The 22,578-nt window shown below is 62.6% G+C and overlaps 4 protein-coding genes across 4 annotated transcripts; 2 read left to right on the top strand and 2 right to left on the bottom strand.

The window, feature by feature from the left end:
- Positions 1-416: 416 nt before the first annotated feature.
- On the top strand, positions 417-3,847 carry BESB_021830 (uncharacterized protein; the record flags this gene model as incomplete). Its single annotated transcript, XM_029360892.1, has 4 exons — positions 417-975; positions 1,369-1,580; positions 2,377-2,435; positions 2,827-3,847. 4 exons carry the CDS (start codon positions 417-419, stop codon positions 3,845-3,847), a joined length of 1,851 nt encoding a protein of 616 aa, XP_029216251.1.
- Positions 3,848-5,505: 1,658 nt separating this feature from the next.
- On the bottom strand, positions 5,506-9,204 carry BESB_021820 (uncharacterized protein; the record flags this gene model as incomplete). Its single annotated transcript, XM_029360891.1, has 6 exons — positions 5,506-5,575; positions 6,127-6,229; positions 6,505-6,564; positions 7,097-7,194; positions 7,565-8,036; positions 8,715-9,204. 6 exons carry the CDS (start codon positions 9,202-9,204, stop codon positions 5,506-5,508), a joined length of 1,293 nt encoding a protein of 430 aa, XP_029216250.1.
- Positions 9,205-10,369: 1,165 nt separating this feature from the next.
- BESB_021810 (uncharacterized protein) lies at positions 10,370-12,698 on the top strand (the record flags this gene model as incomplete). The annotated part of the gene is made up of 2 exons (XM_029360890.1): positions 10,370-11,850; positions 12,326-12,698. The coding sequence occupies 2 exons, from the start codon at positions 10,370-10,372 to the stop codon at positions 12,696-12,698; spliced, it is 1,854 nt and encodes a 617-aa protein (XP_029216249.1).
- Positions 12,699-14,041: 1,343 nt separating this feature from the next.
- BESB_021800 (uncharacterized protein) lies at positions 14,042-22,399 on the bottom strand (the record flags this gene model as incomplete). The annotated part of the gene is made up of 5 exons (XM_029360889.1): positions 14,042-17,590; positions 18,148-18,750; positions 19,125-19,391; positions 19,764-19,985; positions 20,210-22,399. 5 exons carry the CDS (start codon positions 22,397-22,399, stop codon positions 14,042-14,044), a joined length of 6,831 nt encoding a protein of 2,276 aa, XP_029216248.1.
- Between the last annotated feature and the right edge of the window lie 179 nt (positions 22,400-22,578).

Raw genomic sequence — 22,578 nt, 5'->3', positions numbered from 1 at the left:
GGCTAAACAAGTCAAATGTATGTAATGAGCTTGAACCTCGTCGTAGAGAGCCACAGCGCAGGGGCTTCTGGAAGAAGTAGGCGGGGAGTCTCTTTCACTTCTTGCGCCAGAGAGACAGAGAGGAGTAGAGTCACGCGTTGGCATCCATCCTTTAGCCAAGAGGAGACTGAGTAGAAGGAACATGAGCACCTGGTCTGGTAGATGTCCCTCTTGCCCATGCCCGTGTCCATCTGTGCATCGAGGTTGAGAATTGTCGGTTACATATTTTAGACGCGATCTTCCCAGCCAAACGCACTCTTTTCTCGCCGTTAACATGGCCTCACGCTTGCGCGGCAGCACGCTCAGCACGAGACACATTCGCGCGCCTTTTCAGTCTCTATCGAGCTGCGAACTCTCCGCACTCAGACGCACAGAAAATGAACGCAGCCGCCGGGGGCGGAAGGCCCCGCGGCCTGAGATTTAGCCGCCGCGACCCTGCAGAAAGCCTCCGACTCAAACCGTCCTCTATTCCTGAAGATTCCTTTTCTTCTTCCTCTTCGTTTTCTCCTTCTTACTCTTCTTTTTCTTCGTCTTCATCTTCTTTTTCGTCTCTTGCCGCGGCCTCGATTCCGCAGACCCGTGGATCGGCGGAGCGGAACGCCTCGCGGCTCTCGCCGGAGTTGCGTTGTGCCGGTCGCAGGCTGCCTGAGGATGCTTCGCGGCGCCTGCGCCTGTTGCGTTCGCCTTCTTTCTCGGAGGGGGAAGACGCCCACAGCGACGCCGGACGAGACTACGCAAAGCGGAGACCTCGCGCAGCAGAGGCGAGAGAATACAAGAGGCTCCGCCGTGGGCGGGACGCAGAAACCGCGCTGCGTGAGGGAGGAGATGAGCGTTTTGGGGGACGCCGCGAGGAAAAGAAAGAGGACGGTCGACAAACGGCGTTCTACGCGGCGCTGCAGGAGGGCGTATTTGCTCAGAGGCTGTGGCGCGTCATCGGTACGCTTCGAAGACGTCTATCCGTATGCTCCAACCTTATGCGAGAGCCTGGCTGCCTTTTGTGTTTCGATTTGTTTCTGGTTTTCCACAGCGAAGCCAGCTTATCTAGTTGGGCCTGCCTATCTATCCGTGCATCCCGCCGATGATCCGCGAGGCGTAGATATAAGGATATCTCTTGCTTCCTAAAGATCTTTCTCGTGTCGCTTCCTAATATGCCTTAGCGGTCGGCCGCCGGCTAAGCTGTAACCGCGCCGAACCCTGCGCGGGTTTCTGTCTACGTCCTGGTGTCTGTCCGCACTTCTCCGCGGTGACTGTTCTGAGACTCGCCGAGGTGGTTCTTTCTTCATTCCTTTCTCTCTTCTTTTTTTTTTCTTTTTCGCGGTATTGTCTCAGACCCCTCGGGGCCGTGGCTTCTGAAGTGCCGCGGTTTCGAGGAGGAACTCGGCGAAGATTCGCGGCGACGCCTTGACTTTGCTGGAGCAACCGGAAGAGATCATCACGAAGCGCGAGAAGAAGAAAGGCAAGAAGATGAGGAGGCAGAACGAGAAGAAGATGAAGAAGAAGAGACGCAAGCTCTCTCTGGCGAGAGTGCGACGGATGCTGAGGTCGAAGGGATGTCGCTTGTACGCCTCCGCGCCGCCGAGAGCCGAGGGCGCGCATCAACGGGACTGGAGAGGCGACGCTCGAGAGAGAAGGAAGGGCGAGACTGCTGCGCGCTTTTGCTTCTTCTTACCGACTGCCGGTTCTGTTGGGGCGGCCGCTTCAGCGCAGAAACTCTGCGGCGGCTGAGCGAGGTATCGAAGCACGCATGCGTCTGCGTCTAGCGCATTTGGCATTCCTCAGAAGCGGACACGCATTTCTCCATCGAGACGTCAAGGCGCGAGTTGCGAGACGACAGAGAGCTGCTGGTATTGACCGGGAAGGCAGCGTTTGAAAAAGTGTAACTGATAGTTTCGGGGTGCCTCGGTGCACGGACGGACGTGATGAATCCTTGCACGGTGTTTCACTCCTCAGCCGAGTTGCAGGCGAGTCCACTGTCTTGGCTCCCCGCCTTGCTTGAGTGTTCAGTTTCCTCTCTCTCTCTTGTTTAGGGTTTAGGGGTTACGGTTCTCTCGTCTTTTCGCAGTCGAAGGAGATGAGTGTTTCTCGGCCATGAAGGCGACAAGGTTTCCCTGGCTAGTTTCGATATTTTCACGCTTGACTTTCAGTCGGTTGTATCTTCACCGTGGTGACTGCCTCTTTCGTCCGTCTGGTTTTTTCTGTCGTGACGTTCTCCCACGCGGTCCGCGCGGCCTTCCTGCGTCTCTGCTTCATTGTGGAGTTCAGAGTCCTTAACCCTAAACCCTGTCTTCGCGACGGGCTAAAATCTCCCGAGTGCGCCGTCTTCTCGCTTTCCTGCAGGAAAGCAACCTCGCCGCCGGCCTCGCCTCCTTCGCACTCTCCTCAGCTGCGCTGGTTCGGTACGCAGCGGCGACAGCCGCGGAGTGGAGGCCCAAGGCGTGGAGCTTCGGGGCTTTTCACGATCACCTCACTTGAAAACGACTTCTGAGGGGCTGCAGCTGAGCGTCACCTGCGCAGGCAGAGGGGTCGATTGCGAGCTCGTCGTGTGGCTCTCTGCTGCGGTTCTACTGGTGCCGCCTCGCACGTCGAGTGTCCCGTGTGCGCTTCGGGTTTGCTTCGTTTCTGCCGAAGTCGAAACACTCTGCGTGCGTCCGCGTCAGGCACTCAAACGCCAATGCCTGCGCCAGCTCTGCACGTTTCGCGCCACTCAAACAGACGGGTGTTGCGCAGGGCTCTCAGGCCGCGCGAAGAAGTCTGAGGCGGCGCTGTGCGGTGTGCTGTGCCTCGCAGGCGCGTGAGCAGTCTCCTCTGCTCGGCCTCCGCGGCCTCCACGTCGATTCAGATCGCCTCCGCTGAGCCGGCGGGTGCTGCAGATGAGTCGCCTCCTTGCGAGCGGGTTCTCGTTCTCTCCGAGGTGATTGAAGGCATTCTCCCACTCCGCGTCCGCTTGCCTCTGTCGCTTCTGAGCCAGTCTGCCGCGGTGCTGCGGCAGCAGCTCTTTCTCCCCAGTCTCGCGCTGCTGGCTGTCTTCCAGCGCGAGCTTGCGCAGCTGCACGCGAAGGTCTTTCCCGCCGCCTCCGCGGCGGAGGAGGAAGGCGCTCGCGGCGAGGAGGCGCTCGCCAAGCGCATCCGAAAGGCGGTCGCCGTGGAGTTCCTCGCGCCAGCCTTGCGCGTGGCGGGGGAGTCCGCGGCTGCCTCTGCACTGGCGCCGCTACTGCCTTCCAGAGACCTGACCACCTCTCTCACCACGCCTCAGCGAGCTCCGTCGCCGTGCGCCGCCGAGGCGACATCCCCAGAGACGCCCACCTGGCCTGCGGAGCTTTTCCGCTGGACGCGGCCGACGGCTGCTGCGTACTCGGCGCTGACTGCAGCATTGCTGCCGCCTCCCTGCCGAGCGGACGTCTACTCGGTTTTCTCCTCAAAAGCTGCTTCTTTTGGTTCCCTTGATTTTTCTGCGTCTCTTGCACCTGCTGCGCCTTCGTCTCTTGCACCTGCTGCGCCTTCGTCTTTTGCGTTGCGCCGCGATGAGAGGAAAGTCGAAAAGGCGAGACCTCCTGCCAGCGGCGTCGCTGTGGAGCGCCACGCGCCCCTGACGAAGCCGGCAGATTTGTTCGCGGCAGCCGCGTACCCCCCGCGAGTCGCCGTCGAGCGCGTGGAGGCTGACGGCGACACGCTCTCTCGGCCGAAAGCCGAAATCCCCGCGATGAGAATCGTCGTGCCCAGCCTCGAGACGCGGCGACGCGACACCGGAGGGCGCGGCCGCGGGCTGACGCTCGCCGCGAGCGAAAAATCCCTTCAAACGAAAACCTGAAAACGCGCTGCGAGGCGCGGCGGGCCGTGCAGACAATAGGAATCCTCGCTCGAGTGTCTTTTTGCGAAAAACCGAGAGACGGTCGGAGCCTGCGGAGTATCACATGCAGAGACCTTGACCCGCCTCGCGATTGGAAAAAAAGCGAGACGCTTGCGGACTCCCCGCGAGACTGGAGAGTTCTACGCCGGTCGCGTGCATGCGTTCGCATCCACTGCCTCTTGTCGTGTCGGATGTTTGAAAGAAACGCATCTGCGTCCTTGTCAACGCAATTTTTCTTGCGAGCCTAGCGCGGGGGCTGCGAGTAGAATCCCCTCTCACTCTCTGTAGGGAGATATGTGCCCGCTGAAGGCGCGCACCTCTGTAGAACCCGCTGACACTCGTCACGAGGGGTCGCTGCGCGCACGGTCTGCAGCTGCAAGCAGCATGATTTCCCGCTTCCTCTCTCTCGTGTTTGAGTCAGCCAGCTTTACTCTTGCACCGCTGAGGGCGGAGACGAAAGCGCCCGCGAAGGAGTAGAGAAACTACCTCTCTCACCCGTTCGCGCCGAACTGTATTTATCGGGAGCGAAGTCAGCAAATGGATACCGGAAGTTTAGAGGTAACTACTTTTTCTGACTCTAAAGACTGTAACAGCTACAGTTCTCCTAGAGAGAGATTATTTCCAACCAGGCGGATCCTGGTGGCTGGCGCACCGCACAGAGAAGGCGCCGCCGTAAGTGATGCTAGTCAAATGCGCATGTTTTTTCTGCCTTCTTTATAGATTTACGCATTAGCCGTGCCACGCCTGGCCCCCACTGGTTTGGGCGCCGGGTATGAATAAATAATATATATATATATATATATATATATATCGCCGTGAACCAGCACATAGAGACCTGCGTATTTAAAAACCGGCAACCCCGGAAACTTCTATCTCGCGCGAGAGCGCACTATTCATCGGCTTCTAGAAGGAGAGAACTCCTCGGCCAGATGACGCGGCGGCTGGACGCCGAGATGCCGCCGCTCGCTGTCGAACTCTCCTCTCAGGGAGCCCTTTCGGTACTTCGTAGAGGAAACAGCTTAGTGCTCAGCTGGGCTGTACCGAGTGGGGCGCCAGCAGCGAGGCGCCGCGGCTCGATTTCTTTTCAGTTTCTGACCTGCCTTCAGGAGGGCGCTATCCCGCTTCTCTCTGCGAGCTCGCGCGGACAGTGCGCTACGCAGAGCGATCCAGTTATCGAAGCTTCAAGAGCAAGCGAACTGCGGCTGGAAGCCCGACGAAGCCGCCCCCAGTTCCGCGAACAACCACGCCCACTGCAAACTGCATTAGCTCTTGTTCTCTCCACACACTCGTTCCCCGTCTCGCCCGCACCCAGGAGGCTAGACGCTCCCTTCTCTCTTTCGCATTTGCAAACTCGCTTCTGCTCCTCCTCTCTTCACTCTCTGCGTGGCGCTATGTGCCTTCACCTTCTTCGCTGCATCCCTTCCCGCTTGCGCGGCGCCCGCGGCCGCAGCGAGTTCTCCGGGCTGCGTGTACGCCAACGCACGCAAGAGGCATCCAACGCGAAGCGCGGAGGCCCTCGCCAACTGGGTCGGTAGTGGTCTCTCAGCAGCTTCTGCGGAGCGCTGCGGCTTCGCCAAACGCCGCAGCCTCCGGCAAAGACCTCGTGCGCGGAGCGACGCTCACTGGAAGAACAGGAGGAGCCAGAGAATGATGGCGACGAGAGAGACGACAAGAACCCACAGCAGACACCTGCACGAGACACACGCGCACGCGCTGAGAGGAATCGGAATGAAGCACCAAGAGAGCAGCCGGCGAGGACGGAGACAAATGCAGCTTAGATGCGCGGCTCCGGCGAGCGAACCGTGCGGACGATGTGCGCGGCCGTTTTCACAAGAGACAAAAAATTTCGCAGCGGAAAGAAAAGGTCTCCTCGCGCCTGGAGACCCTCGCGGCACGCCTAGCGGGGGCGCGCGCTCGCCGCATTTCTAGAAACAGACAAACGCATGGGGTCCGCGCAAGCGCGTCTCAGCATCTGCCGTCGGCGTCACACACCGCGAAAGACCCCTCATATACACGCACGGCAAACTCCCTTTCCACGAATACATATATATCTGTCTATTCATTAAAAATATTTGCCTATCTCTACCTCTAGGTATATATTTATGAAACACAAAATGTAGAAACCAGGTAGATACGCTTGTGTGGACATCAGCGGATAAATGGAAACGGGGAACGTGCAGGATGCGCGAGCCGCTGGCATTTACGCGACGAATCCCGAGAGAGCGAGGAGAGTTTCTCACTTTCTTCGGGCGTTCGCGTGCTTCAGTTGTCGCGCCTGAGTCAGCTCGCGCGCGGCCTGGTCGGAGGTCTCCAGCGTCGCATACAAGAGACTTGCTGCACCGTCTGAATATGCGAGAAAAACAGAAAAGAAAAACACACAAAAGCGTGGGTATATGTACATGGGTATAAGCGCCTCGGCGCACACCGGGACGTGGAAGCAGCCGCCGAGAGCCCTGCTGAACAGACGGTATTTCAACTGGCGACCGCCGTGGACTACGGAAAAGGCACACGAATGGATTCTGCAGGGGCCTGCGCGCGCAGACGCTTAAAAGAGGCAGAGAAAGCACACAGCGACTGTTTTTCGCGCCTCGAAACTTCATCTTTCTCCGCTCTCTCACCGATGCCCGGTTGCTGAATGTCGATGTACATGGCGAGCTGTTCGTACAGCGATTGAATGCCTGAGACCACGGACGCAAAAACGAAGGGAAAACGAGTTGATATATGATGATGATGACATATTATATAGGTGTCTGAGGCCGAGGCTCGGGACACGGCCGATGAGCAACAGCAACCAGAGACAAAGCTCGCTGTCTCACAAGACGAAAGAAATCCTGCAAATGTCAGCGAAACTGCCACCACGACGCTACGGCGATCTGCAGTACGCCGGGCGCATGATCACATGCAATTACATAATATATCCGCACATACAACATACACGCGGAAATACAAGTATAGAGCTTGATATTCATATGTATGCGTGTACGTAATGGAAATTCATATATACATAAGCTCTATGTACATATATATCTGACGGGACGGGCTGAATTCGGGTCATCGGCCTGAAGGCAAGGAGAGCTCCGCGGAGAAGAGGACAATGCGTGGCTGCCTAGCTGCGTGTAGGGTGAAGGAAGCGCATGCGGCGCCTCGACAAGAGTAAACAAACCTGCATCGCCTCGTGAATAAGCTCGTCCTGGGAGAACCTCGCATTACCTTGAATCTCGCGATGAATTTTAGCAAGGCTGTCGCGCTGCTCTTCTCGAATAGCCCGCTCGACACAGCCTTCCGGAATCTCGACCGGCACGTTCGATCTGCGGGGAGCGAATGCACACCGCTGCGGCGGAGAGGTGATGACCGAGGTTTTAGCTTGTACTGGGAAATCCCAAAAAAAAACTCAAGACATTAAAGTTCACAGAATACTAAAGAGACATCCGACCACGAATACACACGCCTGGACTCCAGACGCCTTCAGGGCTGTACCGCAAAGGCGCGGTGCCCCCCCCCGTCCCCCCCCCCGCATCGGGGAAGACCTGAGCAGCGCCACACGGAAATGGTGAAAAAACCAAACCTGAGGCACCCGCTACGGCGGCGCACGCCCAAGCGGCGCTCCACTCAGCTTCTCAGGAAAGGCCCGCCAAAGAAGCTTTTTTTCTCTTTTCTACCCCTGCAGTCGGTGCTCACCTGGATGCTGCGACGAGAGCCTCGCGTTGCCTCGCGTCCCCCTGCGACCTGCGCTCCGCGGCCATTTCCACGACACCGACGCCCGCGACGGGATCCAGCGGCGCCTCGCCCTCCTCTTTGCCCGCGCGTTCCTCCTCGTGTCCGGGGGTGGGCGTGCCGATGACGCCCGCGGCCGCCGCGACCGCCGCGCCTTTGTGGCTCTCGAGCCCGTAATGCTTCGCCCGCTGCGCCGCCGCCGCGTGCCGCTGTTGGGCTCTGCGAGGCGCTGACCGCGTCTCCGAGGCGAGCGCGGCCTGCGCGCGTCGCTGGCGAGCCGCCAGCAGCTCCAGAAGGTCTTCGCGCTGCGCAGCCTCGGTGCGGTCTTTCGAGTCCTGCGAAGCGAACGCCGGCGAGGCCGCCGAGGCCGCCGCCGCCGCCGGAGTCGCCACGGCAGACTGTACAGAGGGCGAGGACTCACTGCGCGCCTCCGGGCCTGAGAGAGAGAAAGAAGAGCGACGATTTCGCGTGCAGGCGCGCAGCTTCGTAGCTGCCGCGACGGCGGCGAGGGCCTGCCCTCCGCGGGCGCGGAAGAGCGAATGTCGCGCAAAATCCAGAAAGGGAAGCAAACCGTACACCGTTTCCACGCAGAGCAACGAGCCAGATCTGGCGCCAAACTCCCGCCAAAGCTCGTCCGCCATACATACAAAAAAATATATAGCGACGCGCCAAATATATACTATTCATATACACATTTGTATAGATACATATATATGGGTGTAGGTCTTTTTTCACAGGTACGTCACCGTATTATATATATATATATATATATATATATATATATATAACCCTAAACCCTATATATATATATATATATATATATATATATATATATATATATATATGTAGATCTGTCTATGCATGCAAACTGTAGAGGTACCGTCATCCATTCGTCTACGAGCGTCTCTGTTTCGGCTTCGTTCCGGGGGGAAACCACCTGGGGTAATGCACTCACCGCGGCACCCCGCTGCTCCGCCCTCTCTCTCGACTCAACACTGCGTCCACCTACATGCGCCAATGCAAGATACCGACATACTGCATATAAATTACTGTATTTTATATCTGTACGAATTTGTAGAGATGCAACTCGATGCCGCAAGCCTCTGTGCCTCACCTTCCGCGGCTTCTTTGAGGCTCTTCATGGCGAGGTGGAGACTATGGAGCAGCCGGCTGCACATGAAGGTCCGCTGCTGCTTCTCCGCCGGCGACGTCGCGGCGCTGGCATGCATCGAGATGCTCGCCAGACGCTGCTGCGCCTCCTCGGCAGCCCCCCTAGCGCTTTCGAGCTGCTCACGAAGCTCAGCGCGCTGCCGGAGAACCTCCAGCGGAGAGACAGCAGGCACAGGCCCGGCCGAGGGCGAGGGCGAGGGCCCGGTCGGGGTCGCGGCGGAGAGGGCCGTGGGGAGATTCGCGGCCTCGGTGGCCTCGATTTGAGCCTTCAGTCGCCGGACGGATGAAGCGAACCTGCGAAGCTGCTGCACCAAGTCCTGCGCCGCGCGACAGTCCTCGACGTATGCAGCGTCCGCCGTAGCGGCCGGCGACGCATGCAGCGGCAGCAGCGGCGTCGCCTGCGACGCCAGCGACGCGTTGAAGGCGAACGACATCGTGCTGCCTAGGGATTAGGGCGAGGACGGAGACAAACGCGCAGAGAGACAGAACTGCGCAGGCGCCGCAGCACAGCCCCAGGTGGAGGCACAGGAGCACCCAACGGGCCTTTCGGGTGAGACACGAGACACAATACCCAGAGACAGAGACCCGACGCAGTCGCAGTCGCCGGAGCCTCCTGGGTGAAGGCGCCGAGGGAGAAGAAGGAGCTCAGCGTCTCTAACGGTTCAGTCGGTGAAGAAGCAGGACACAGGCTGCCCAGAAGGAGACACAGGTCAGCATGGTGCAACGAGAAACACTCGAGAAGACGAAGGGAAACGAGACAGGAAGCGAGGCGAACGAAACCAGAGAGAGAGAAAGGGAGAGAAAGGGAGAGGAAGGGACAGAGAGAGAAAGGGAGAGAGAGACAGATAAATAGAGAGAGATACGCAGAGGCTCCGAGTATTGAACTGACGTCACCGACTTCGGGTAAACGCGCCAGAAAAGACGCAGCAGAGGCGAAGGCCACGCGAAAATGTCTGCCGCGGCCTCAGCGGAGAATGCCGAGGAGAGGGCGCGAAGTGGCGAAAAAGAAAGTTCTCTTCTCCAGTTTTCGTCGCGCGTGTCGCTACTGGAAGACTGAATGCCTTTCGAGAGACGCTCGCGCACACGCATGCAACGTTTTTCTCTCTGCAGAGGAGAGCGACTTCTCGACAACGTACGCCGTTACGCCGCGATTCTCTTTTTCCCTCAGGTTGAGTGTTGTACTTCTGCCTTTTTTAGCGGGAGAAGAATGGGCGAGACGCCAGTGACTCGCAGCGGACCGACGGCTGTCGAACGGAAAAGAGCATCTGAGGCGCGCGGGCGAACCCTCTGCGATTTTAGTGGAGGGGGGAGGGGTTCTTCCTGAGTGCCCTTCCTTCTCCTTTCTATCATTCTCGTCGTCATTAATCGCTTTCTCTGCGTCTTGGCTGCCGTCGTTTTTCTCAGCCGGTCGTCTGTCTCCGTGGATTGCCGTTCTGTCAGCGGCTTTTACTTCTTGCGCGCCTCCTCGCCTTCACCAGTTTCTCGCGTCTCGTCTGGGTTCCGTATTCCTTGGCTCCGCCTCGCCGTCTGTCTATCTCCCTCCTCTAGCGGCTGTGTCTTCATTTTTCGGTCTAACTCGGCCTTCTGCTGCGCTGCACCATGCTAGGGGACTTGATGTGCTCCCGGGGCAACGTGGCGCGAGGTGCGCGCGTCCGCGGCTCGCTCTCCTTCAAAACTCGGTTTTCGGCGCCTTCCGGCTCTTCTGCCCCCGCAACATCTTCCTCTCGCGCGAGCGGCTCTTTGCCTCCTCGCGCCCTGCCTTACTGCGCGTTGCCAGAGTCTCTTCACCTCTCCGCTAGGCGCTCGCGGCTCTGCGGCGCCGCTCTGCCGCTGCGAGCCCCGGCGCCCTCCTGGACCTCTGCTTCCGGTTGCTCGCTTTCTTCTTCGTGTTCACGGCAGCCAGCTTCAGCCTCCTCATCGTCTCCGACTCTGACCGCGGCGCCGCGGCGCCAAGTCCTCAGATTCTCAACGGCGCGCGCCTGCGGGGCTCCGCGCGAGCTCCTCCCGGCGGGTGTACGTACACCACAGCCCGCTCGCTGGATCTCAACTGCGCAGGCGGGGCGTCAGGAGGCGTGCGAGGAAGCAGACGCCGCAGTGGCGGAGGCTGCGACAAAGGAGAGCGTAGGCGCGAAGGCGGGCAGCGCGGAGGAAGGGGCCTCTCACATGCATGCGGCGACGAAGGAAGAGATTGTGCAGGGTGGATTTTCCGAGGCGGAGCCTCTGGCCGCTGCGGAGGCGCGCGAATCCGCCGCAGGCGCAGAGGCGCAGGACTCGCAGCAGAGGGACTCCGCAGCTGCGGAACCGGGGGCCGCTCTGTCGTCTTCGCCGGAGGCGGCTTCGTCCGCGCTGCCTCCAGAGTTCTGGGACTGCCCGAACGACTTGCTGGAGTTCCTCGCGCCGCCTCCGCTCGAGAATTTCTTCAGCGTCGACGGCGGGGACTTGGAGCCGGAGCAAGTGCGCGAGGTGATCCGCCAGGTCTTTAGGCCCGCGGGACGCGGCGCGCTGGCCGCCGACCGCGTCGAGCCGTCGCTGTGGTGTCGCGACGGCGCTGTGGGTGGCTCAGCTGCGGCGCGCGGCGAGGAACTTCCGCCGTGGCTGAAGTACCCGGAACCCAACGCGCTCTGGCCCAACCCGCTGCTTCACAATCACCGCCTGAAGCCGTTCGCGCTGCCTAGGCCCGCGACCGCGGCTGCCGAGGGCGACGGCGAGAAGGCGGAGGACGGAGAGCGGCTGAGCGGGCGGAAGAAGACGGCCGGGGAGAGTCTAGCGGCGCAGCAGCTGCGGGCGAACAAAAGCCGCCTCGAACACCTCTGGAAGTTCGCGCGCAGCTACGGCGTCGCCTGGGATGAGCTGGACGCGGTGTACATACACTTCATCGAGATGCGGCGGGCGCGCGAGGAGAACTGGGAGAAGCACCGAAACGAGCTGCTGCAATATGCGTCCATCGTCGCCGCGAGAGAGCTGAAGGAAAGGCGGAAGCAGGAGATCAAGGAAGCCGGCGTCGACCTCGCCGACGTGGAGCCACAACACCGCGAACACATGCTGCTGCCCAGGAGTCTGCACAGACAAGAGACGCGAAAGTAAGCCGAGGCCGAGCGCGAGACGAAGACGGACGCACGCAACACGGCAGGCGCTTGCCACCTCAGAAGCGCTTAGTCAACAGATGGATGAGCTTCTGCGTACTTCTAAGGCCGTGAAGCTGCTATGCGTTCGGTCTGCAACTCCAGACGCTCCCCGCGACGTTTTTGTCTGTCCTGGTTGTTGCGGTTCTGTTCGTTTTCAGTGGTGTATATCGCTCTTTCCTTGGATACTGGCACACGCGCTCCACTTGCTGGCGCTTCTTTTTTTCGGTTTTCGGTCGTTGCACAGCGTTTTTGGACACAATCGAGAAGAGGGCGTGCCGTCGTCGGGCATCGGGATGCGCCCGCGTCGCTGGCTCTTCTCCAATTTTCTATTTCTTGCCTTGTCGTCGCTAGCTATGGTGCCGAGAGCGAGAGAGAGGGAATGCGTTGTCTCTCTATTGCTTTCTTTTACTTCGTTTTTTTCGTTTTTTAGGTTATTTTTCCAGTGGCATCGCAGCTACATGGGGCCGTGGCGGCCAGGCGGTCTGCAGAAGTTGATGAAGGCCGTCGTGACGCTGCGCATGCTACAGCGCGAGACGAACGAGCGCTTTCTTTTCCTAAACAAGCAGACGGGCGGAAGCGAAGCCGACGGCGAAGAAGAGCGCCTCCAGCGAGAGGCGGAGCTCATGAAGATCCTCAAAAAACCGGCGCAGAATCGCGGTCTCGCCCCCGATTCTCTCGCGGAAGAAGACGCGGCGGACGACGTCTGGGACTTCCACGCTGTCGGCCGGAAGGCGCACGCAGAGGCGGCGCAAGAGGACGATGCCGAAGAAGAGGAAGAGGGACAAGTGAAAATGGGACAGTAAAATCGAGGCAAGGCGCCTCCAGCGGGTTCACAGAGGCGCACGCGCCCAGTGGCCTCCAGCAAACACAGAATATGATGTTCGAGGTGAAGAAGAAGAAAAGAACAACGAAGAATGAAGAAAATCCGTGCCCAGCCTCATGAAAGTCCCCGCAAGAGGATACCCACTGTGCAATCACGCCTCGTAGAGAAATGAAGGGAAATTGTGCGTTTGTACGAGCAAGCGCAGAGGTTCATAGCGTGTGAGACGATGCTGCGTGGCGCTCAAACTATAGTATCTATTATGATTTCTTTTTCCCGAAACAGCGTGTTCAGGCGTACTCAGCGCTTGTCTGCTTTTTAGTCTTTTTTAATCTTGACTTTCTTCTTCTTCACTGTCTTCTGACTGGTTTTTCGTCGCACGTGGACGCGTCTGAACCTTTGCCCTGTGTCTGCTTTTCTTATCTCCCCTTCGTTCCTCTGTCGCCCTTGTCCTCTGCCACGTCTCCTCTGAAGATTTTCTGTCAGTCCGTCCTTCTTTGTCTTTTTTCCACTCCCCCCCCCGCCCGTTGCTTCGCCGGCTTGGCGTGGAGACGTGCGGAGACGTGCGCGAGGGTCGACAGGCTCGGCGCCTCGCGTTGGATCTGAACTCGACTAAATTCCTTTTTCTTTCCCTTTCGCCTCTGAGCGACGGCCTGTGTCTTCGATTTCGGAGCAAAAATACCTCTGCAGAGTTCCACGAGAGTCAGCGACGGTGACGCGCGTAAAGCCACAGTTTACCGTCAAGAAGGGATGCACAACGCTGCGTCTTCGCTCCTCTGTAGCTCTGCGGCACGCGAGAAAGCGTCATGGATCTTTTTTCAGAAATGATCTGATAAAAGATTAATTTCGTTTCTCTCGCCAGAAAGCAGGAATGTGTGCGGAACTGTTTTCATGGTCTTGCCAAAAAGACTTCTGTCTCCCCCGACACAAGTTGACCTATTCATAGACAGGTATACACGAATATAAATATATATAAATGTGAAAAAAAGATCACATGCATATATGTATATAAAGTGTATTATATCCAGGTAGGGCGACGCCTAAAAGTGCACTGCTGGTATAGGCCGCGACACCAGGAACGAGGGCTCAGGGGGCGCGCGAGACACGCAGCCTCTCCGCGCGTCTTTAAACGCCCACGCCTCGCAAAAAACGCATGTCGACAGGCAGGCTGCCCCGTGAGGAGGTTCTGCGTGAGAAGGCCTTGCGCATGGAGCCCTAAGCCAATTTCTTGACTTGCCAACGCGGCTGAGGTTCCGCGCGCGAGAGAGCAGAAACCTGCACCAAGCCACAGAGGAGTCGAGGCGCCTTGAGAACTCGTGCACGCCATTAGACCACGCGTGCGCCAGCGCTGCGCAGGGAGGCGAGCAGGATTTCGGCGGCGCGTTGTTTGTCGCGTTCCTCCTGGAGGTCGCGCGAGCTGAGCGCGGCGGGGTCGCTTCGCTGGAAGACGAGCGAGAAGGCCCTTTTCCTCTCCTCGAGCTCTCGCAGAAGCCGCGACAGCGTCGCCAGCACTGCGCGCCCCTGCCGCAGGTCTTCGTCCAGGAGGCCTTCGCAAGAGGGCGGAGACGCCCTCTCGCGGTCGGCCTCGCGCTCGTCGTCTGTCACGCTGGCGCTGCGCGCGTCTGCGCCGTCGTCAGGCAGCTCCGCGCCCTGGCTGCCTGCTGTGAGGCTCTCGGTCGTGAGCGTCCAGCGCTTGAGGAGGTAGGCGACGGTCGCGTCAGACACACCTAGGCCCGTGAGGAGACGCTGGAGCCCGCGGCGGCCCTGAAGCGCCGCGACCGTGTGGGGCGGCGGGCGCGCGCGCAGAGGCGCCGGCAGCTGCGGCGCGTCCACAGGGACGTCTGGGAAGGGCGCAAAGAGCTCGTGAAGAAGCTCAGCCTGCCGCTCCTGCTGCAGGCGCTGAATCTTCGCCAGGATGCGCTCCCAAGGCTGGGCGTAGAGGACACGCGCGAGCGCCTTCTCCTCCGCCAGCAGCGGCGCCAACGCGCGGAAAGACAGCACAAACGGCAGAAAGCAAAACGACGTCCGCGCACACGCAGGACGCAGCACAGGCGGCCGCGCCCGCGCGAGCGATACCCCGTCCGAGGCCGCGGCAGACGCCGCCGCCGCCGCAGGCTCCGGCAGCAGCAGCACGTCGTGCTGCAGAAAGAGCTCAAGCGCGAGGGCGTCGACGACGCCAAGGGGCACCAGCGCCGTCGCCTCCGCCTCCGCCGCCTGTCTCTCTGCCTCCGTGGCGGCCTCGTCCCCGCCGCGAGAGACAGCCCCCGAAGACAGGCCCGGCGTCTGCGAGGACGCCACGGCTCGCGCGCGCCCGCAGGCGCTCAGCTGCGCCTGCAGCAGCCTCAGCGTTTCCACGTAGGCGTTCATCGGTTCGTAGGGCGCCGCATCCGACGGGCAGCGCGGAGCCGCTACGGGTGACGCGCGGCGCGCCATCTCGGCACGCCAGATGGAGGAGGACGGACGCGCGAAGAGGCAGTCAAAGAGGTCACACGCGCAGCCGGGCACGGGCGCGAAGAGCGGATTCCGCACAGCGACGACTGCCTGAGCGTCCGCCAGGCGGCTGGAGCCGGAGGTCCGCGAGGCCGGAAGGCGGTAGCGGTCGAGGGCGGAGGGCGCAGACGCGCGAGAGGCGCTCCCCCCGCAGCAGGGAAACAGGACAGACACAGAGCGCACTTCGCCGTCTTCTTCCTCTACCTCCCTCTGTCGTCCTGAGGCTGCGCGCGCGCCTGCCTCGGCTTCACCGCCTTGCTGGCTGCGGCGGCGGCGGTGGTGCCCGAGGCCACCTGCTGGCGAGTCTCTGGGCCCCTCTGCGGTCGCCGGGCTGGCGGCCGCAGCCTCCTCAAGTCCATGATCCAAGGGCAGAGGCCGGCGCGCGCGCTCGCAGCACAGGTACGCCACGCTCGCCTCCCAGCCGAGCTGAAGTGTGCGCCGCATCTTGCCCGCCTCCTGCCGCAGAAAGGCGAAAAGGCGTCTGTAGGGAAACGGCTGCAGGCTCCCCTCGGGCCTGTGCCCGGCGGTGGCGTGATGCCTCCGCCCTGGGGACGAGTCCGCGCAAGCGAGTTGCAGGCTCGCGGCGTCTCCCTCGTCGCCTCGCCCAGTCGCCGCTCGCGCGGCTTCTGGCGCCCTGGCCGCCGCGGCCTCCGCGCGCTCTAGGCCTCGCTGCCGCAGCGCGTCGAGCTCCCGCAGGGCGACGCGAGTGACGAATAGAAGCATACGCACACGGCCCTCAATCTCATGCACTGTCAGCGCGCCCTCGTCTCCTCCCTCCTCCGCCTCTGCGCCTTCTGCGACTTCTGCGGCTTCGGCTGCGCCCTCCTGCGCGCACCCGCCGCTGTTGCCGCCACTCCCACAATCCTCGCTTAAAAAAGGCTGCACAGCCAGCAGCGGCAGCGAGCCCACGAGCCGCGCCAGCGATGGAACGGCATGCGGAGGACCTGCGTGGTGGGGAGCAGACGGGCTGGCGGAGGCGGAATCGTCCAGCCTCTCGCCAGGCGCTAGGCCGCCGAGCTCGAGCAGCGCACTTGTCGCAGCCTCGTGTAGCGAGTGCCGCGAGAGGAGAAAGCGCAGGGCCTTTACGGGCCGGTACCAGGTTCGCTCCAAGCCACCCCACGCGCGCGCAACTGCGGACGTCGGCGCGAGCGCGTCGGGAAGCTGACTTGCGGGCTCCATCCTAATAACAGACGCGGCCGCAGATGCGGCAGCAGGGCCGGCTGCATCCGCTTTGTGCGCGTGTGCAGCGCTTCTTCTGTCGCCTCGCGGGGAAGATTCGGCGCGGCGCTCCGCGTCAATTGGGCAGCCCTCGAGTCCACGTGCGCGAGCCGCTCCCTCGCGGCGCCGCGCATCGAGAAGGGTCGCCGCGCGCTGCATGAGCGCCGCCGAATGGAAAAGCAGAACTGCCCGATCCCGCAGCGCGAGCGCCCCCCCGCGGCGCCGCCGGCCGCGGAGTGGCGCGTGCAGAGGCGGAGCGGCGGCGCCAGAGTCCGCCGCCGCGGCGGCGGGCCGCATGCGGTCGGCCAGCGACGCGAGCAGGACGCCGTAGGCTCGCGTCGAGGCCCCCCCATCTGCGCCAGGCGGCTGCCACAGCGCAGGCAGGGCGGGCAGGCATCCCTGGTGCGCGCAGAACGCTGTGCTGGAGATCGTGGACGAGGGAGAATACGACGCAGAGGCAGCCGCAGCCCGCCGAGACGCAGACGTGTCGAGCGAGTCGCGGGATGACGTTGGAGCGGACGACGCCGAGGAGCCAGAGGGCCCCGCGGCCTCTTGTCTCTCCTTAGAGCATGCGGAGGTGAGGGCGCGCGTGTTTTCCGCCGGCTGAGCACCTTCAGCGCAAGGCTCCTTCCCGCGCTCGGCGTTTGGAGCGACTTCTTTCCGCCGCAGCAGGTGCGGCGGGGCCTGCGGCAGCAGGAGGAGCGGCCGTGCGAGGAGGAAGCCGGAGGCCGTGAGCCCGACGAGGGCCCAGACGGCAGCGCCGTCGCCGCGAGGGCTGCCCAGCAGCGGGGCGGCGGCACCCGAGGCCCCCCGCGCCGGCGACGGAGCGGCAGACGCTGCGGCCGCCTCCTCCTGCGGCGAGCGAGGTGGAGGCGCAGGCAGCCGCGCAGACGCAGTGGAGGAAGAAGGAAGGGCACCGAAATCGAGGGCGCGGCGAGGGAGCGCGAACTTGAGCAGCAGGACACCTGCCCAGCCGGAGAAGAAAGACGCGACGGCGTCTTCGTCGGTGAGCGCGGACGCGGGACGGGAAAAGGCGAAGCGCGGCTTCCCCTTGTAGGAGGGAATCGCCGCCAGCCTATGGGCCTGGAACGATGGAAACGCCGTCAGTGGAAAGCGCCGGCGGCTGTCTGCCGGCGTGTGCCCACCTGCGAACAGCGGGACGTCCACCTGAGCGACACGCAGGCCACAGCAACCCGACCGAAACACCCGATGAACACGGCAGAGAAACACGCCCCGCGCACTCAGTGAAAGGCGCGCACAGAGACCCAGAGAGCGCGCAACACGCAGCAAAAGACACAGGGGCGACGGAGGCCGGTGTGCAAACTTTCGGCGAAAGCAAACAAAGAGAACTTGCGTGGCGGCCGAGAGGTCCTCGCGCAGAGACAGTCGATCACGCACGCACGGCCCGCGGAGCCGCTCGAAGGGACAGCTGCACCCTAAACGGCCTCTGGGTTCAGAGTGCTTTGAACAGAGCAGAACGCCAGTCTTGATGTGACCTGCGCAGTTGACGGGCCTTCTGAGCTCCGCAGCCAGACTCGATTCCGCTCGACTAGAGAGGGAACGTCGAAACGAGACGAGCGCCAGGGTGCAGCCCAGGGTGCAGCGCCAACGCGAGACGCGAGGGCAGGCAGCCGAGGCCCGTGAAAGGACCACCCACACCTTTCACGCGAAGATGCCTCTGGAATTCGAGAGCCGCCACCCCTCCCTTCTCTCTCGTGGCGTACCTGCCACGAGATTTCGAGTTGGTCATCGCGCATCGCACGGCAGCCCCAGACCGCCGGCAGCGCCTGACCCGCGGGCCCCTCGCCGTTCTGCGCGCCGCGCCTTCGCTTCCGCCGACTCGCCTCGTGAGAAGAGGCCGTGGAGCTCCTGTCCATCTGCCGTCCTTCCTCCGCCTCTTCAGCTCCGCTCTCGTCGAGCCCTGCGTCGCCGGCCGCCAGCCCCGCTTCCACCCGCTTCCTTCCCCGGCCGTGCGGGAGGCGCCGCTCGCACCGCGCGTCGTCCTCCACGCCGGCGCTGCAGCAGCGGTCGCCCTTTGCCCGACTATAAGCCGAGACCCCTGACGAGGCCGCGGGGCCCTCGACCCCGAGGAAACGGCGCTCCTCGGGAGAGAGGAGGGCCTCCGCGGGGCTGGGGAAGGGCGCGAGCGCGTTCGCCGAGAAGCGGAAGGAAGAGACCACGACGTCTGCGCTGCGCCAACAAAACGCAGAGAGGAGATCAAACGTCGAGGAAGGAGAGAGCGCAGCCGTGTGTGGAAGAGACGACAGAGCCGAGGAAGAAGCAGACGTGTGGGACATCCACTGAAGGCTGCGGTATCGCGCGCCGAGCTGAACGCAAGAGCAGAGAGACAGCAAGCGAGGAGTCTGAAATTCAGGCGCAGCAACGCACGGACAACAACAGGATGGGATCCGAAGAATGGAGTGTTGCGAGAAACAGAGCGCCAGCAGATGCCTTTGGAGAAGACGAGAAAAGGCGAGAGAGGTAAAGACAGCACGCGCGCGCGAGAAGGAGTCGCGAGTAACCCCGGCACGCCAGAAGGGAAGAGACACGGGACACGCACATCCCGTCCTTTCCCTCTCCTCTCGCTCTTTCTCTCTCTCTCTTCCTCTCTCGCTGTCTCTCTCTCTCTGTCTCAGTCCACCCCCCTTGCTCGAGTTCGCCTGGCTTCCACCCTCGTTTTTCGGCCTTCGCCCGGACTCACGAGGTTGCTGGACGCCTGCAGCGTCAGCCGCGTGAGAGGCGCGTGCGCGGCGCGGAGATCGAAGAGGAGAAGAGAGTCGGAGGCGCCGTGCACTGTCGCGAGAAGCGTCGGGTGCCGCGGATGTGGCGCCAGACAGGAGAACGCCGAGAAGAGGCTCGGCGACTTCCAGCGCAGAGAAAAGAGAGACGTCAAGCGGTATGGCCATGCCCCGTATGTGGGCGGCGTCGGCGCGGGAGCCGGAAACAGACGCAGCAGAGATGCCTTCGTCTGCGCAGAAACACGCGGAGACACACTGCACACCCTCGCCTGTGCACAGAAGATAGACAGGTGGTTTCTCGCTTAGAGCGACGAGGCAGAGGCAGCGAGAGAGACAGCCAAGAAGCACGCTAGAGCGGGGAAAAGAGAGGCGAGCCAGGAGGGATAGACACCACGCGAGCGAAGCACACTCGACACGCACACTCACTTACACATCGAAGACGCCTCCAAACGCTGCACACAAACAAACGCGAAGCCATAGGGAGAACGGACGCAGAGAGACAGAGAGTGATCGGCCCTCGCCCACACATCTGGGGCAGAGAGCGGAGGAGGCGCAGCTGCGCGGGGGCGGCGAGTCGCGGCCGCTTCCTCGAAGAGACTCACTCGCAGGTCGCGCCTCCACAGGCACTGCCCGGCGAGCAGAAGGGAGCTGGGCGAGTGGGGGTCGAACGCGAGACTCTGAATCGCCTCTTCGGACGCGTCGGTCCGGCTCCACCGCAGGCGCCCCGTCGCGCGAGCCTGACTGGAGCCCAACGCGGTCGCGGCGGCAGGGGCGTCTCCGCGCAGGGCGGTCGCCGCCGACGGCAGGACAAAAGACGCCGACACCTGAGTGCAGAGACGAGTCGCAGCAAAACCCACGCGGATCACTCGCAAGCAGCGGGGCTGCGGCCAGGCGGCGAGTCTCGCGCGACACGAAAAAGTGGAGCACGCGGAAGAGGCCGGGTCTGAAGACGCTGGAGACGTTTGGCGGCTGCAGGCTGTGGAAGACTGCGCCTCCACCGGAATGCGGGGAGTCCCCTCGCGACGCCACCACAAACCTCCGAACTCACCTCGGCGGGGCGCTCCGCGCGCCAGAGTTTCACAGTCTGGTCGGCGCTGAGCATCGCGAGCTCGCCGCTGTCAGCGCCGCTCCACGAGGCGCTCACTACGAAATCGCCCGGCGCCCACCAACTCCGCAGCGGCGCGACGAACGGGCACGAAGCCGCAGACGACCGCGCAGAGGGCTCTGCGCGCGCGGCAGCCTCTCTCCCGTGCGACGAGGGACGAACAGGGCACCCACATGACCTGCAGACGCTATGAGGCCGCAACGACGACGCGGGGGTCGCCTCGTGGCGGGGACGGTCGCGTGCGGCAGCGGCGGCGCGTGGATCGACGGCTGAGGGGAGCCCCTCGAGGCGCTTTCGGCCGCCATACTTTATGTCCACGAGGTGCTCGTAAACGAGTGTCTGCACTACGCCTCTCTGCGTGACCCGCTGCGCCTGCCGTGGAGCCTCCTGACCCGATGCATCATCTTCATCTTCAGCGGCGCTCGTGAGTTCCTCGCTCTCCTCGAGCCGCAGCGCGCCGAGCGCGACGCCCGCGCTGTTCCGCGCAAAAACCCACTTCCTGAGTGGATGCTTGTCGTCGACTCTGACCTCCAACAGCCGCCTGCCCGCCGCTCTCTCGTCCCGCTGCTCCTCCTCGAGGCCTCTCGCAATCGCCTCGCGCCGCCGCCGCGCGGCCTCTCGGCCGCGCAGCGAGCTCGGCGCCGAATACCAGAACGATGCCGAGGGCGACGGCAGCTGCAGATGCCGACACGACGCGCGCGCCGCCCCGTCTCCGGCGCCCTCCTCGACCCCCCCGGATACCAGCGTCCTCTCAGTGACGCGCCTCGCGGGCTTAGCGGGCCTCGGGAGGCCGTGTCCACGCTCGCCGGAGTCGTCGCCCTCGCTGGCGTCACTCCAGAACGCCCGCGGCCGAAACTCAAGGAGGCGCCGCGGCTGCATGCGGACGGCCGCCGCCCCGAAGCCTGGGCGTCTGAAGAAACTGCACCGACTGGCAGGCGCGACAGGCGAGCGCCGCGCCCCTCTGTGCGCCCGCGCACTCTGAGGCGTCTCGGCGCCCTCGTGGTCAGCGCAGGAGGCGTCGGAGTCGGCCTCTCGCGGCAAGCAAAAGTCGTCGCCCGAGCTCTCCTCCTCGCTTAAGTCTCCGTCCTCTCCAAGCGTCGCGCGTGCAGGCCCTCGCCTGCTGCGCTTGTCGAGACGGCGCGGTCGGCGCGTCTCTTGGGGTCGCGCACGCTTCGAGCCCGAGCCGAGGGACAGGAAGCCTGCGTCCGCGACGTCGCAGCGCAGTGCCGAAAGCTGCAGCGCGTCAAGCCTGGGGCCAAAAGGCGTCAGCAGCAGCGGCAGCGCCACGCGCCCGCCCTCGCACGACGCGCGCGCGAGACGCTGCCGGTAGACCTCGCATCGCGAAGGACGTGGGCGCGCAGACTCAGAAGAATCGGGCGGCACAGGCGCGAGGGGTCCTCGAATTCGGAGTGCCTGGTCGGAGTTGGAGGCATCTGACTCGCGTTCAGAGTCTTCCGGGGAGTCTCCTTCGCGCCCGCGGCCGTCGAGGCTCCGAGGGCGCGGGTCGCGCGACCGCTTCCGGCCTGTCCTCCCGCGCCCTTCGGCTGCATCTGCGGGCGAGCAGACCAGGACCTCCTCGTCTTCAGAATCTTCGTGAAACGACCCTCTGGCTGGCGCGCAGCGGCACCATCTCTGCGTCTCGGCCGCGGCGAGGGGTTCGCCCTCGAATAGGTCATAGAAATATGCAGCGTCTAGGGCGTTCACAACTTCCCTTTTGAGGAAGCGCCTGCCAACGGAGAACGCGCCGGCGCCCACGCTCGAGGCTGCCGGCTCGCCGCCCTCGTCACTCTCTCCCTTTCGGTGGCCTCCTCTCGCGGTCTTCTTGGAGGGCCCCCGTCCGCCGACCTTCACCTGGCGAACCCGCCGGCGGTGAGAGGGGGCGACACTCGCGCCGAGAGCGTGTTTCTCCTCGAAAAGAGACTGTTCGCGGAGGAACGAGGCAAAGAGCGCGGCTGAAGACGGAAAGGAGGCGAGCCGCGACACAACGGAGCTCCCCGCCCAACTGCCCTGTGTCAAAAACCCCGCTGGCGCGCTCTGCGGACTCCAGAACGGGGTGTACGTACACCGCGTCGGATGCCCCGAAATCGAGACTGCGGGAGGGAGACCCGGAGTCGCAAACGCAGACGAAGACATCTAGAGCGAGGGAAAAGAGAAGCCGCGAGAGACGGCGCCACTGGAACGGCGCAGCGGCTGGAAACCCACTGAAAGTCCTGTGAAAAATCGCAGCAACGGGCTTGCCGGGACCCCGAGACCCCGAATGCCTAGAAAGACGAGATTCGCCAGAGCAAGGGAGAGAAAGATACCGGAACATG

The sequence above is a fragment of the Besnoitia besnoiti genome, chromosome XI (genome assembly GCF_002563875.1).
Source record: "Besnoitia besnoiti strain Bb-Ger1 chromosome XI, whole genome shotgun sequence".
In the NCBI taxonomy this organism is placed as follows: domain Eukaryota; phylum Apicomplexa; class Conoidasida; order Eucoccidiorida; family Sarcocystidae; genus Besnoitia; species Besnoitia besnoiti.
Note: the sequence above shows the minus strand (reverse complement) of the source record. Positions and strands in the feature narration are given on the sequence as shown.